The following is a 17,184-nucleotide window of genomic DNA, read 5'->3' as shown; positions in this document are numbered from 1 at the left end:
TGTGATAACATCAATATATTTAGAAATTAATTAAAGCAAAATTAATGACAAGAATTAAATAGCACTTAAACTCTGTGTATTTCAGCTTCATCAACCAAATGATAATAATGGTCCTTATGGAATCTTTTAAAATCTGATGAGGTGAATTATGGAACACTAATCTAAAAAAAATTACTTTTGCTTCCAAGTACTCCACTGTTTTTACCTAAATCAATATTGTTAACTTTATGAAGTCCCAAAATCCCAAGTCTTTTGTCCCAAAAGTTAGTAAATTCCATAGTAATGTCATAAATGGCTTATTGCCTAGCCATGTTTTGGGCAAGATGAGAAATAAAATAAGTAGAACAGAAAAAATTAAGAACCTCCTGTTACTTACTTGGTTCAGCTAAGATCAACGATTGGTTCCCTTCACTGTGTTCACTTAAAACAGGCTTTTCTATCATGTTCAAATTATCCTCATCCTTCTCAACCAGGGTAGATGTCCCCACAGTATCAGTGGAAACAGAGTTCTCAGAAGTTTCAGTTATTGAACAGTCAGAGGTGCTTTGGGGGGCAGCACTTGAAGCCAACTCCTGACTCCTGAGTGAGGACAGTTTAGTAAAATCACTTTCTACAGGTTCAGGTGTAATTTCTTCATGCAGTTTTGGGTCTTCATAATGGTTTTCACTTGACTTTTCAAATTCAGAAGATACTGTTGAGTCATTTTCTTGTTCTTCCTGAACATAAATAAATGCATACAAAAACGTTAGAATTATTCAAATTTGGCTAGCATAAAGAATTTTACCAAAGTTTAAATTCTAAAAGAATACAAAAGTAAAAACATTATGTCATTTCTGTAACTACAGGAATAGGAATCTACTCTATTATACTACATACTCTTGCCAGTGTTTCTCAAGTATAAAAATATAGTATGGTCTGTCCAATCTGACGCCTAAACATTTTTTCAAAAAGATGGGATGGTGAGTCTCCCATATTTTTTACAAGTGCTTCAGATGGTCTCCCATGATCTATGTCAACTTTAGAATGAGAGAATTATTTTTACAGTTTTATTTTACAAAAGTAATGAGGCCATATGAAATCATGTGGCTAGTAACAAGAATAAAAAATTAAAAACTTAAAAGAGGATAACATTATAAAAAATTAAGAATATCAATCACTGCTTTCAAATCTCTGTTACTGCATAAATCTAAATCATGTTCATTTAACTCAAGGGCACTGCAAGTCCTAAAATGCCCTGTGATTCAGGGAAATCAAAAGGCTGTCTTTATATATTTATATATTTGTTACCCAATACTAAATCTTTAAAAATACCAGGGGGGACCAAAAAACCCCCAAAATTACCTTCTGGAGGGCAGGCCCCTTGCAGTACAGACTTCCCCAACTAGGTGAATGTTCTAGAACTCCACCTGTACCAGCTGGCATTGTTGTGAGAGGCTGCATTCAGCTTCAGTGAATTTTTTTTAAAGACTCTTTCAATGCATTTGCCCATCTCATGATGGATGATTTACAAGCACACCTGCCCACAATGTGCTGAGTGTTCAGCAGTTTTTTACCAAAACTGCATGATCCCTGTGCCCCACCTTCCATATTCACCAGATCTCACCCCAGCAACTTTGTTTTGTTTCCCCAGATGAAAGAAGTCCTCAAAGGGAAACATTTTGCTGATGTGGAAAGAGGGGAAACAAAAAAACAACAGAAGCACTAAAAAGCATTGAAATTGATGAGTTCAAAAACTGTTTCGAGCAGTGGAAAAAATGTCTGATAAGTGTATTGCATCAAATGGAGAGCACTTTGGAGGTGCCTGAAGTTTAAACATGTAAGAATAAATACACAAGTTCTTATAAATAAATTCTGGGGTTTTTTAGGTCCTCCCCTCTGTAGGTAATGTATACACTAAGTATGATAATTCTTTACTTACAAAAAATTCTCTAAATTCTAGATAACAGAAGCTTAAAGAAGTAGGTAAGTAAATTACTACTGATAAAATAAATGATAATTTTACAGGGCAAGTAAAAAAGAAATTAGGTAGACAACATGAATATAATTTGGTTAAAATGAGGGAAAAGAAAACAAGTCTGAAGGATATATAACAGGACTAAGTAAGGAGTGGTATCAGAGGAGGGACAAGCTTAACTTTTTTAGTCATTCATAATATTTAAAATTTGTGCCAGTAACTGTACTTACTGCAAAAAAAGTTTCATTAAAATTATTTTTTAAATCAAAAAATAGACAAAGAAAAGAAAGAAATTTGATGATAAAAGCATAAAGCTAGGAAAACATCATTTGGCCATGGTCAATTCATTTTTATCATAGTACAAATTATTTCATGTGACATCTAAATACCTCTACTTACTGTCTGTTCTGCTGACTTATATAAAGAAGTAGAATTACGAGAATCAGGTAAATTACTTCTAAGCCTTTTCTTTCTCTTCCTGGAAATCAAAGTGGGTTCCATTTTCAAATCAGAATGTGCACCATCCTGGTTTCTGGTCCCCTCGTCAAGTTGATCATAGACTCTACTCCCACTATTAAGGTCTTAAAAACAAGAGACATAAACATAACCAGAAAGTCCGGAAAGAACTCCTTTTAGAAGATCTCTCAGAAACATCAAAATTGCTATACTACCTCCAAATCTAATTTTATAAAGAAGTCCACTGCTAAATTCTCATACTGACATGGATGAATATAAAGAGATACCCTATTTTACACTGCATACACAAACTGAATGTTCACTGTACAATAAATATGAGAAAAATGTGTAAAAAGGGAATATTCATTAGTAACCAAGTCAAAGCAACCAAACCATGTTTTTACCTTTTGCTATAACTGCATTCAACTATAATATCAAAATAAAGAGGGTGGGGGGATGTGGGTCTTAATAAAATTTGGAAAATTCATGTCTTAAAACATTTTGATAATTCAATGCTTTGTTAGAAATTGTCTTTTCAAGTTTTACTTGTAAGTTTTATATGTATGGATATATACATCCATATATATGTATATAATATATACATGTATAGTATATACACTTGTGTGTGTATATACACACACACATTTTGAAGTGAAAAGGGACAATAATTTGAAAGAGTATTAATCGCTGTTCTTTTAAAAAGAGCCAAAAAACCTTGCCTCAGCATCTGTAATATGGGATATAAAATCATTCACTAAGCTATCAATTTGCTATATGGTTAGTTTTTTCTTTTTAAAAAATCAAGACCCTGTCATATGAAATCTCCAAAAAATCTACTACCCTACAGAGAAAGCGTTCCCTTTTTTTAAGTCAAGAAAGCATTCTTTTGAAACCCATGGCAAGTATTACTAAAAATGATTAGCATTTCAGTTATCAAATACATGCACTGTACAAAAAAATACCTTCCAATAGGTTCTACCTAACTGAAGGTTATCCTGAATTATTTTGTTTTCTGAATCTATATCATTCAAATACAAACTGGAAGTTTACGCACAGCAAGTCACAAACAGCTTCCTTGAGTTCATAATTTATAATCATGTAACACTGACTAGCCTGACTTCTCTATTCACTCAAATTTCCTTCAATACTACGAACTATTCGTGCTCTTATTCTAGCTTCACAGACACCTAATGACTATGACTCATAAAGATATGATTCATATCTTTGTTGTTGCTTAAGAGGCAGGCACTGGGACAGGACTGACGGCAAAACTCCAAGACAGTCAACAGTTTTACAATTTCCAAAGAAAATACTCTTTACTCCCTCCCCCAGGAAAACAAACTCCCCCCAAATCATCAACGCAGTTATTTTGAAATGCACATTAAATTTTATTTGTGATTTGTTAACTGTAAAAGTAGTTAAATACAATTCCTACACAGAAAAACTGTTACCGAATTAAAATTTCTAAACATAAATACTATAGCAAAAAAGACTGATGAAAGTGGCTTGAAAAAATTTATTATACAGGAATTTTCCTTTGAACAGTTTATTATTTGCACATTGGCCAAGACTATCTCGTGGAAAACATAAATAAATTTATTAGATAGTTAGACATTGTGAAAACAGGATTCTACCTGCATAATAAATATAATTTAACTTGCAAATATACTAGCATATATCAAAGATAAAAAAATTCCTATAAACAAAAATATTTAATATTTCTAATGCATTATTTTCATAAAAGCAATTTCCACAAGACAATGGTAATTCAGAATTCTCATTAATTTATGGCCTCCTGTTAAACCAGTATTAGACACAGTTATCAACAGGATAAAAACATGGTGAATTTTAACAAAGTTTCAATACCTAATTTTCTTACAGAGAGACTAACATCTATGTGAGAGAAACATTGATTGGATACCTTGTTCTACATGCCCCCACCGGGGATCAAATCCACAGCGTGCGCATGTGCTCTGACCAGAAATCAAACCTGTGTTCTGTGTACACTCCAAACAACCAAGCTACACTGGCCAGGGCTCAATACCTACTGTATTTTTCAGATTATAAGACACACACTTAGGTTTTGGAGAAGGAAGATAGGAAAAAAATTTTTTGAAGCAAAAAATGTGATAAAATATTTAATAACATAAATAACATAGTATTTCACCAATCCAAATGTAAGCTACATTCAGACTATAAGACGCACCCCCCTTTTCCTCCCAAATTTGGGGGGGAATGCATCTTATAGTCTGAAAAATACAGTAATTTTCCTAAAATCACCTAACCTATATGGAGAACCTTCAGGAATACTAAGAAAGTATAAAGTATTTCTGCCCTGGATGGTGTGGCTCAGTAGATTGAGTTCTGGCCTGCAAACCAAAGGGTTGCCAGTTTGATTCCCAGTCAGGGCACATGCCTGGTTGTGGACCAGATCCCCAGTAGGGGACGCATGAGAGGCGACCACACATTGATGTTTCTCTCCTCTTTTCTCACTCCCTTTCCCTCTTTCTAAAAATAAATGAATAAAAAAATTTTTAAGAATAAAACATTTCTTTTATCATGCATTTTTTTCCTTTCTGTAAATTTAAAATTCCACTCCGACTTTGAAGTACTGAAGGACACAAATCAGAAACCTTTTTATTCAACTATTCCTACTCTCCCTAGAAAAGCAGTAGAATGTAAGGGTTTAACAGTATCTTGATAGTACCTAAACTGAGCCCACTTGTACAAATACTTGTATTTGATAACTAAAGGTATTATTGCTGGGAAAAACATAATTTATAAGAAAAGAAATGTCTTTTATTATATGCAGATAGTACTAAGTGACTGACTCAAACATTATGACTACAGAGTCACAAAGTTTTCTCTAAAGATTGCCCTCAAGAGTTGCAGCTGGTTTCTTGTATACATCAAAGTTATTAGTCTAGTTTCCTTTTAAGTTTTCTTCTATGAAAAAGCTACTAAAAATGTGTAAATAGCCATGTTTCAAAGAAGTACAAAGAAATATTGTAAATGTCATTAAAGGACCATCTTTTTCTATGAATAATTTAAAAATCATTTAGAAAACAAGATAACCTCACCAGATTGAGCTATTGATAATCCAAGAGACCCCTAAAGATGTTAGTTTCACCTCTGACTAATGCAGTAAAGTGTTCTTGTGAAAATTCTTGTAAATTATTTTAAAATTTTAAAAGAGAGACAAAAAAGGAAAAAGAAATTAATTCATTAACCCTACATGCCAGGAGGCCTACAAAGAACTTTCAGTAGTCTGGGATGTATTTACCTTTAAAAATGCTAATAGTGGCTTGTACTGGCATCCTCCTGGAGTTGAGAGAGATTCTAATGAATAAAGTAAGTATTTCATAGGAGGATAAACAATGGAAAGCTAATATTAATAACTGAGTTAACAGTAATATCAATTCCCAAACATATCCATGGAAACAACACTTAATTGAAATATCAAAACTAACATTATAGCTTTACAGGTATATGCCCAGCCCCAACAACACAAAAAATATTCAAATTTACTTATGGATTTAATAAATAGATCAAGAGATATATACAAGAGAATTCAAGCAGTAAATTTAGCAATCTTCTTTGAGTTGCTAAAATAATCCCCCTTTATTTTCACATATCCTTTAAATGTAAAACTAAATAAAGTTATTTAAAAATTGAAAATTACTACGAATGCAAAACACAAAAATTCAAATGACAACAGTTTTCTAAAGTTAACAGACCTTTAGACTGAGTATCAGACACTACAAGAGAAATGCCTTCGTCACCTCTTCTCTTTTCTTTGGTATGTGCAGCCCGCTTTGAATAATTCTTATCTACTGTCTTACTTGGTTGAGAATCCCTGCAAAACAAAATAATAATATATTTAATTCTTCCAAACCCAAGTAAACTCTGAAGTCAGTTCACATATATTCAAGACAAAAATCAGTAAGTTAAAAATAAGTCCCATGTAGAAGAGTGTAAGATCTGAACAGAAAAAAAAAATAACAATGAACTAAGATTTGAGAAATGAGTTCTCATCCCTGTTCTACCTTTAAATTCTCCATGTTTCTTTGAGGGGAAAAAAGAAAAAACAAGATCCCCAACACCACAGAATTCTGCATATGCAAAAAGAGCAAATTAATAATACAAGTGTTAAACACATCAAATAGGTCTAAAGAGTAAAAATTCCACAAACATAAGTACATGATAACCACATCTAAATGTATTTTAAAAATTGTAAGTCAAAGGTAATTGTTAATATGTTTCAAGCATGGTTCACATATTAATACAAAATAAAGCCCTAGCCAGTGTGGCTCAATGGATGGGGTGCTGGCCTATGAACCAAAAGGTCAGTGGTTTGATTCCCAGTCAGGGCACATGCCCGGGTTGTGGGCCAGGTCCCAGGTTAGAGGCATGCAAGAGGCAACCAATCAATGTTTCCCCCCCTCTCCTTCTCCCTCCCTCCCTCTCTCTAAAAATAAATAAATAAAATGTTTTTAAAAAGTTGCAAGTGTGGTAACAAATTTTAGCTATAGAGGAAATAATTTCAAATATAAAGTAACAGTTAAATACATAAAATACAAAGTTGAAAAACAAGATGATAAGCACAATGGCAGGCCTCAATAGCCCAATTTGGTAATGGATAAATCATCCAGACCAAAAAAAAAAAAAAAGAAAAAAGAAAATACTGGAATAGAACCATACATTAGATAAATGGACCTGACATGCATTTATAGAACATGCCTCCCAGCACCAGCAAAATACATTGTTCTTAAGTGCACATGAAATATTCACCAGGAAAAATGATATGACAGACCACAAAACAATCTTAGCAAATTTAAGAAGACTGAAATCAAACCAAGTGTCTTTTTCAACCACAAAATTATGAATCAAAAAACCAGTAACAGGAGGAAAGCTGGAAAATTCAAATATATGGAGATTAAACCATATGATCCTGAACAAACCAAAAGAGAGATCAAGAAATACCTTGAGCCCTAGCCAGGTGGCTCAGTTGGTTGGAGTATCATCCCGTACACCAAAAGGCTGCGGTTTGATTTCCAGGGAAGGCACACTCCTAGGTTGGGGGTTTGATGCCCAGCCAGTGAGTATATGGGGGTCAACTATGTCTGCCTATCTCTCCTCCCCCCCCCCCCGGCCCCACTGCTCTCTCCTTCCCCTCTCTCTCTTAAATCAAAAGAAAATTTTAGAAAAACAGTTCCATTTCTATACACTAATAACAAAGTATCAGAGAAATTTAGAAAACAATTCCACTTACAACTACATCAAAAAGAATAAAATAGCTAGGAATAAATCAAACCAAGATGTAAACAGACCTGTACATGGAAAGCTGTAAGACACTGATTGGTAAAAGATATCAAAGACCACACAAATAAGTGTATTGGCATTCAATACTCATGGATTACAAGACTTAATATTGTTAAAATGTCCAAAGCAACCTATAGGTCAATACTTAATCCCTTTCAATATTACAATGTCCTTTTTCACAGACGGAACAATCCTAATATTTCTATGAAACCACAAAAGACCCAAATGGTGAAGGCATTTTGAAAAAGACCAAAGCCAAACAATTACATTTTCTGATTTAAAATTATATTACAAAATCAAAATAGTATGGTACTGGTCAAAAAACAGATACATAGATCAATGGAACAGAATAGGGAGTCAAAAATAAACTCAGCCCTGGCCAGTATGGCTCAGTTGCTTGAAGTGTTGTCTAGTAAACCAAAGGTCATGGGTTCGATTTCCAGTCAGGGCACATGTCTGGTTGCAGGTTCAGTCCCAGTTGGGGACCATATGAGATAACCAATCGATGTTCCTCTCCTCCCTCTCCCTCCCTTCCCCTCTCTCTAAAATCAAAGCATGTCCTTGGGTAAGGATTAAAAAAATCCACATGTGTGTGGTCAATTAACTTATGGTAAAGGAGCAAAGAATATTCAATGGGGAAATAAATGTTGTTGGGAAAGCTGGACAGCCACATGCAAGAGAACAAAACTGCACTAGTATCTTAAATTATACATAAAAATCAACTCAAAATGAGAATGAAACCTAAAACTATAAAACTCCTAGAAGAAAAAAACATGGGGGTAAGCTCCTTGAATGTTGACCTTAATAATTTGTGGAAATAACATCAAAGCAAAGGTAACAAAAGCAATGTAATATATCAAACTAAAAAGTTTGTCTTCAGCAAACTATCAACAAAATGAAAAGGCAAGGTATGAAATGGGATAAATACCTGCAGATCATATATTCAGAAAGGGATTAAAACCTAAAATTTATAAAGAACTCATACAATTCAGTAGCAAAAAAATCCAATTGAAAAATGGGCAAAGGAACTATGTAATTATTTTTCCAAGAAGACATAAAGATAGTCAATATCACTAATTATCATGGAAATGCAAATCAAAACCACAATGAGGTATAACAACACATCTGGTAGAATGGCTATTATCAAAAATAACAAGAAATAACAAGGGTTGGAAAGGATGTGGAGAAAAGGGAACCCTTGTGCACTGTTGGTAGAAATGTAAATTGGTGCATTCACTACAGAAAATAGCATGGATGTTCCTCAAAATATTAAAAATAAAACTACCATATCATCCAGCAATTCAATTACTGGGTATTTATTCTTAAGAAATGACATCACTATCTCAAAAATATATCTGCACACTCTCCCCTGTTCAACTGCAGCATTATTTACAAAACACAGAAGAAACCAAAGCGTCCATCAATAGATGAATGGATAAATAAAATGTGACACACACACACAATGGAATATTATCCAGCCAAAAAAAGGAAGAAACCCTGCCAACTGTGACAACATGGATGGACCTGGAAAGTCAGACAGAGAAAGAAAAAAAACTATATGACATCATATATATGTTGACACTTTCAAAAAAAAAATAAACTAGATGTACATAGATTAGTGGCTGGCAGGGGTGGGGGCAGCAAAATAGGTGAAGATGGTAAAAAGGCATAAGTTTCCATTGTGAGTGTATTGTGTATTTGAAAGTTACCAAAACAGATCTTAAAAGTTCTCATTACAAGAAAAAAATTGTAACTGTGTATAGTGATGGATGGTAACTGATCTTACTGTGTTAATCATTTCCCAATTAATAAATATATTAAATTATGTTGTATACCTAAAGTTAATACAATTTCATCTGTCAGTAATCTAACAATAAAATTCACTAATTTTTAAAATAAATTGATAAAAAACCATTGAGAAATCATTATGGTACTATTTCAAATAGCCATAGAATTATTCAATCTTTACATGGAATACTTTTTCCAATGATAATTATTAATAAAAAAACCTCACTATGGTATTATTTAAGTGGATAAAAATTTTGAAATGAAAAAGCTATATAAAATTATTAACCTAAAGCATTCCTTTATAATAAAATATAAATACAGTAATTACTATATTTCAAATTGGTTAAAAACATAAATATTTACAATACCATTTATAAAAGCACAAAAAAATCAGATACCAAAGTAAATCAGACTTCCAAGATGGAGGTGTAGGTAGATAATACTTTGGCTCCTCACATAACCAAAAGAAGGCCAACAACAAATAAAAACAAAAAAAAAACTAGAACTCAGAAAATCGAGCTATATGGAAATCTGACAACCAAGGAGTTAAAGAAGAAACACTGATCCAGACCTGTAGGAAGAGCAGAGATGGGCAGCCAGGGTGGAGAGAATGCACCACAAGGCGGCAGCTGGAAGACCAGGCAGTCCCACATTTGCGAGGAGACAAACCAGGAGGAACTACTGGGGAGCCAGACAGACCACGCAACCCAGGGTTCCAGCACAGTAAAAGAAGTCTCAAGACCTTTGGCAGAAAAAAACCTGTGGGGGTTGCGGTGGCAAGAGAAACTCCCAGCCTCACAGGAGTTTGCTGAAGAAACCCACAAGGTTCCTAGAACATACACAAAACCACCCACCCGGGAATCAGCACCAGAAGGGCCCAATGTGATTGTGGGTAGCAGAGGAAAGTGAATGAAAGTCAGCCGAGAGCACAGCAAGTGGCATTGTTCCCTCTTGGACTCCTCCTCAACAGATAGTGCCACAACATAGCAAAGTGGGATGCCCTGCCCTGACGAATAACTAAGGCTGCACCCCTTAGAGCCTAACAGGTGCAATGAGACAAAGAAATATGGCCCAAATGAAAGAACAGATCAAAACTCCAAAAATAGAACTAAGGAATGAAGAGGTAGCCAACCTATCAGATACAGAGTTCAAAACACTGGTAATATGGATGCTCACAGAATTAGTTGAGTATAGTCACAAAATAGAGGAAGAAGTAAAAGTTATGCAAAGTGAAATAAAGAAAAATATACAGGGAACCAACTGTGAAGGGAAGGAAACCAGGACTCAAATCAACAATCTGGAGCAGAAGGAAGAAATAAACATTCAACCAGAACAGAATGAAGAAACAAGAATTCAAACAAATGAGGAGAGGCTTAGGAACCTCCAGGACAACTTTAAACATTGTAACATTTGAATCATAGGGGTGCCAGAAAGAGAAGAGGAAGAGCAAGAAATTGAAAATGTTATTTGAAAAAGTAATGAAGGAGAACTTCCTCAATCTGATGAAGGGAACAGACTTCCAGGAAGCTGAGAGTCCCAAAGAAGTGGGACCCAAGGAAGCATATACCAAGGCACATCATAATTACACTACCCAAGATTAAACAGGAGAGAATCTTAGAAGCAGCAAGACAAAAGGACACAGTTACCTACAAAGGAGTTCCCATAAGATTATCAGCTGATTTCTCAAAAGAAACCTTGCAGGCAAAAAGGGGCTGGAAAGAAGTATTCTAAGTCATTAAAGTCAAGGACCTATATCCAAGATGACTCTATCCAGCAAAGCTATCACTTAGAGTGGAAAGGCAGATAAAGTGCTTCCCAGACAAGGTCAAGTTAATGGAGTTCATCATCACCAAGGCTTTATTACATGAAGGGACTTATCTAAGAAAAAGAAGATGATCAAAGCTATGAACAGTAAAATGAAAAACTCACAACTATCACCAACTGAACTTAAAAAAAAGAAACAAAAACAAACTAAGTAAACAATTAGAAGAAGAGAATCACAGAAATGGAGATTACATGGTAGGTTATCATTGGGGGGGAGAGGAGAGGGGGAGGTAGGGAATAAGTGGCATAATTGGTAGGTACAAAATAGACAGGGGAAGGTTAAGAATAGTATGGGAAATGGAGAAGCCAAAGAACTTATATGTACGACCCATGGACATGAACTAAGGTGGAAGAATGCTAGTGGGAAGCTGTGTGCAAGGTGGAGGGGAACAAAGGAGAGAAAAAAAATGGGACAACTGTAACAGCATAATCAATAAAAAATATTTTAAAAAGTAAATCAAAATTCCTGTATAGTAAACTACGAAACATATACCAAATGACCTCAGACAGATTAGGGATTAGGAAGCACCTATCATTCACACCTAGACAACAACTGCATCAGGCAAAATTCGTCTGATATAACTATTTGGAATTCTAGAGTCTATTAAATGATTGCAATCAAAGGGTTCAGCAAATTTTGCAGTTAATTTTGGTCAATTTCAGCTCTTAAATTGGTAGCAACAAACCAACAATCCCCTACTCCCAGTACCACAGCAAGCTGCTATGCCCAAGTTCCTAAAACAGCTTGCATGGGATTGCAAAGGCCAAGGTAAGCAGACTTGACAAGGCCCTCCAAATACTGGGAATCTGTATTCTGATCACTGATGGCCATTTTTTATCATGGATGAGCAGAACACAGACAGGCAGCCATTGTTGCAACAACCATCACCCTTGTTGCAACACTCTCTACATCCAACTAAAATGACTTCTGGAAGGTTTGAAGGGTTAGCAGCTATCCCCCCCTCTTCATTTTCCTTGTTTATTCCTTTTGGAAACCAAACACTTAAGGACTAGGACATTAAAAAACAATCACATGTATAAGAAAATTTAGAAAGTAATGACCAAGGAAAGATACAGACTTAGAAATGACCTGAGACCTTATGTTTACATATCAGGTTCATCTCTGGAACAGAGACATGTTACAACAATACAAAGAAACAAACAAACGTACAAGAAAAAAAAAAAAAACAGAAAACCCTAGGGAAGGGGAAGAATCTGATTTCCAGATTTGCCATATAAGATTCAAATGTCAAGTGTTCAAAAAAAAAAAATCACAAGGCACATAAAGAAAAAGGAAAGAATGGACAATTCAAAGAAAAATATAAATCAACAGAAACTGTCCCTGAGAAAAATCTAGATGACAGACTCAATAGAAAAAGACATAAAATGACTATCTTAAAGATCCTCAAAGAGCTGAACTAAGTCTTGAAAAAAGTCCGAAAAAATGAAAATATTCAGAGACAAAATATATAAATGAACCAAAAGGAAATTATGAAGCTAAAAAATGCACTAACTGAAATTAAAATTTCATTAGAGGGATTCAAAAACTAATTTGAGCGAACAAACAAACAAAAAAAACAATCAGTAAACTTGAAGACATGACCATGACAATTATCAAGTCTGAAGAACACAAAGAGAAATAATTAAGAAAAGTAAACAGAGCCTAAGGAATCTGTGGTACACCAAAAAGTAGACCAATATACACATTATTGGAATTCAGAAGAAGAAAGAAATAAGCAGAAGAGATTTGAATAAATAAGACCAAAAAAATTCCAAATTTGATGAAAGACATGAACATAAACATCCAAGGCCCCCAAGGAACTAGTGATAGAATATACTCAATGATGCATACAATGAGAAACATTGTAATCAGATCATTTGAAAGTCAAAGGCAATGTGAGACTCTTCAAAATACCAAGAAAAATCTACTTGCCACATACAAAGAATCATCAATAAGATTTTAAGCAGATTTGTCATCAAAAAGCATGGTAACTAGAAGGCACTGGATTGGTTATTCAAAGTACTGAAGAGAAAAACTCAACCAGAAATGCTACATCTGGAAAAGCTGTCCTTTAAAAATGAGGACAAAGTGAAGACATTTCAAAATAAACAAAAACTGAGGGAGTTCATTACAACTAGACCAGCCCTACAGGAAACACTAAAGAGAATACTTCAGGTTGAAATGATAGGACATTAGACAGTAACACAAAGCCATATGAAGAAATAAGTATTGGTAAATATATGGATAATTATAAAAGCTAGTATTATTATAACTTAGTTTGTAATTTGCCTCTATGTTTTCTACATGATTTAAAAGACTGATGCTTTTTAAAAAATTACTAGACTATGTTTTTGAACACACAAAGCATAAAAATATAATGTTATGACATCAATATTTAAAAGGAGGTGAGAACAGAGCTGTACAGATGCACAGTTTTGAATGCTTTTAACATTGGGTTGTTATAAATTCAAATTACAGTGTTTGACTTTAGAGTGTTAAGTATAAACCCCATGAATACCACAAAGAATTCACCTACCGAAGATAGACAAAGGAAATTAGAGGGAATCAAAAAGTTTCACTCCACAAAAATTCTGTTTTTTCACAAAGAAAAACAAGGAAATACAGAAAAAGACAGTAATCAGGAAATAAGGGAAAACAAGTATCAAACTGATAGAAAAAAGTCACTTCTTATAAACTGCTTTAAATGTAATTATATTCTCCAAACAAAAGGCAAAGATTGGCAGAATCAATTTTTAAAAATATGATCCAACTTCAGGCTGTCTACAGAAACTCACTTTAGATCCAAAGGCACGAATAGGAGTGAAAGGGTAGAAAAATGTATTCTATGCAAACACTGGTCAAAAGAGAGCAGGCATGGCTATATTAATATCAAACAAAACAGACTTTAAATCAAAAAGTTTACAAGAGACAAAGGACATTATATATTACTAAAACGAAATGATTTAAAAATCATGGTTCATGCTTTAACAACACTGGATTTAAAGTGCCAACTCCCCATGCAGTCAAAAATCGGCATATAACTCAACTCCCCAAAAACTTACATACAGTTTTGCCTCGGTTTGCATGAGGGATTGGTCCAGGACTCACTATGAATGCCAAAATCCATAAATGCTCAAGACCCTTACATAAGATAGTATAGAATAATACACTCAGTCAGCCCTCTGAATCTGCGGATCACCAAACACAGATTGAAAATACTGTATACATGAAACGTAGAGGTAGAGAGGACCAACTATACACTTATTGAAAAAAAGAAAGCAACATATAAGTGGACCTGTGGAGTTGAAATGTGTTGTTCTAGGGTCAACTGCATGAACACTTATACACCTAATTAGATGATCAAAATACATGATGCAAAAATTGATAGCTATTAATAGAAGAAATAGTTACACAATAATAGTTGGAAACTTCAATACTCCACTCAACAACAAACAGAACAATTCAACTGAAGCAAATAATTAAAAGACATAACCAACACAATACAGCAACTAGATTTAATAGAGATAAACAGAACACTCTACCCAACAACAACAGAATACATATTCTCCTCTTTCAAGTGCAGATTAGACATTTTCCAGTATAGACAATGCTGTAGACAACAAATTAAGTCTCGATTATGTTTAGAAAAATGAGTAACATACAAAACATCTTCTCTGACCAGACAGGATGAAGTTAGAAATCAATAATGCAAGGAAAACTGAAAAATTCACATTTGTCGGAATTAAACTACACACTCTTAAACAAGAAATGAGTCTAAAATAAATCACAAGTAAAAGGGATAAATGAAAGTAAACACATATCCAAACTATGGGACAGAGCAAAAGCAGTGGTATGGGAGATGTAACTGTAAATATTTACATTAATAAGAAATAGCTCATATCAGCAACCTAACTTATGACTTAAGAAACTAGAAAAAGAAGAAACTAAACTCAAGGTAGTAGAGGAAAGGAAATAATAAAGATTAGAGCAGTGATTAAAAAAAAGAACAGAAAAAAAAATGATCGACAAAGCCAAAAGTTAGTTCTTCAAAAAGATCAACAAAATTCAAAGACCTTTAGCTAGATGAACTAAGAACAAAATTCAAATTAACATATTCACAAGTAAAAATAAGGGTATTTCTATGAATCTTACAGAAATAAAAAGAAGTATAAGAGAGTACAATGAATAACTATATACCAACAAATTGGATTATCTTAATAGGAAAATTCCTATTAACATAAAAATCTACCAATGCTAAATAACAAAGAAATAAGAAAATGTGACTAGCTACGTAACTAGTAAGGACATTGAGTCAATAACCAAAAACATACCAACAGAGGAAAGCCTTGGATCTAATAGCTTCAACTGGTGAATTATACCAAACTCTTCCAAAAAACTAAAGACATACTTCCTATCTCATTCTATGAGGCCAACATTACTCTGATACCAAAACCAGAAAAGACACAAAAAAGATACAAACCAATATTCCTTAAGAACATTGATACAAAAATCCTCAAGGAAATACTCCAAACAAAATTCAACATCTGATTATGGCTATACCACATAACCAGATGGATTTATTGTTGGAATGCAAGGATGATTCAACATATAAAGATCTATCAATGTTAATCCACCACATTAACAAAAATAAAGGAGGAAAATGACATGGTCACTTCAGTTAATACAGAAAAAGCACTTGACAAAATTCAACACCCTTTCCTGATGACAAAAAAATTCAACAATCTAATAATAGAAGGAAACTATGTCCATATAATAGAAGTTACATGTAAAAAAAAAAACCAGTGAATCTAACCAATAGTGAAAGACTACACACTTTTCCACTAAGATCAGGAATAAGACAAAGATGACTACTTTCACCATTTCTAGTCAACATAATACTGAAAGTTCTAGGCAGAGCAATTACGCAAGAAAAAATAAATTAAAAAGCATTAAAATTGAAAGGGTAGAAATAAAATAATCTGTATTCACAGATAATATGATATGTAGAAAACTCTAAGACCACACACAAAAAACCTGTTAGAGTTATAAAATGAAAAAAGAAATTAAGAAAACAATTCCAGTTACAATAGCTTCAATAAGAATTAAATAAAAATTTAAAAAAAAACTTAGCAATTAACATAACCAAGGAGGCAAAAGACTTATAAAATAAAGCTCCGAAACATGACTGAAAGAAATTAAAGAAGACATTAACACATGGAAACACATTCCATGTTCTTGTATTGGAAGACTCAATATTGTTAAGATGTCAATACCAACCAAAGCAATCTATAGATTCAGTGCATGATGTTTTTTGCAGAAAGAACAACCTAGAGACTTCTGGCCAAGATGGTGAAGTAGAAAAATGCTGTGTTGGCTTACTCCCATGACCACAGCAAAATTACAACTAAATTACAGAACCACCTGAAGACTAGTTGAACAGAACTCTTATAAATAAAGATACAAAGAAGCAGCCACATGGAGACTGGTAGAAGAGAAGGAGATGCAAAACAGGCTGGGCCCACACCCATATGAAGGATATCTTGGCACAAAGTCCCCCCTGAGGAGCAAGGAATCCCATCACAACATCAGGGTTCCAGTGACAGGAAGAGGAATCCCAGTAACATCTGCCTGTGAAAGCAGTGAGGACTGCAGCTGAGTGAGACAAAGGGCTTCTAAAGTCCCAGACCTTCCTCTTAAAGGATCCACACATGGACTTACTTGTTGAAAGACTCGCCTACTCTGAGCTCCAGGACTGGGGCAGCAGCTCAAAAAGCATCAGAGACATTTGCGTAAGAAGTAAATTGTACAGCTTCAGGACAAGGGATGGAGGAACAGCTCC

The 17,184-nt window shown here is 34.1% G+C and overlaps 1 protein-coding gene across 5 annotated transcripts in view; it reads right to left on the bottom strand.

Annotated features, from left to right (window-relative positions):
- Positions 1 to 17,184, bottom strand: part of SENP7 (SUMO specific peptidase 7) — a 119,643-nt gene that overhangs the window by 52,694 nt on the left and 49,765 nt on the right. For all 5 annotated transcript variants that reach the window (XM_053918294.2, XM_045193538.2, XM_045193541.2 and 2 more), the window contains 3 exons: positions 6,148 to 6,266; positions 2,354 to 2,535; positions 377 to 716 (listed from right to left, as the gene is read on the bottom strand). In XM_053918294.2, the coding sequence (XP_053774269.1) occupies positions 377 to 716; positions 2,354 to 2,535; positions 6,148 to 6,266 (641 nt within the window). The remainder of the gene's footprint in view (positions 1 to 376; positions 717 to 2,353; positions 2,536 to 6,147; positions 6,267 to 17,184) is intronic.

Source organism: Desmodus rotundus, chromosome 2 (assembly GCF_022682495.2).
Source record: "Desmodus rotundus isolate HL8 chromosome 2, HLdesRot8A.1, whole genome shotgun sequence".
In the NCBI taxonomy this organism is placed as follows: Eukaryota; Metazoa; Chordata; class Mammalia; order Chiroptera; family Phyllostomidae; genus Desmodus; species Desmodus rotundus.
This window is presented reverse-complemented; position numbering and strand designations above follow the sequence as displayed.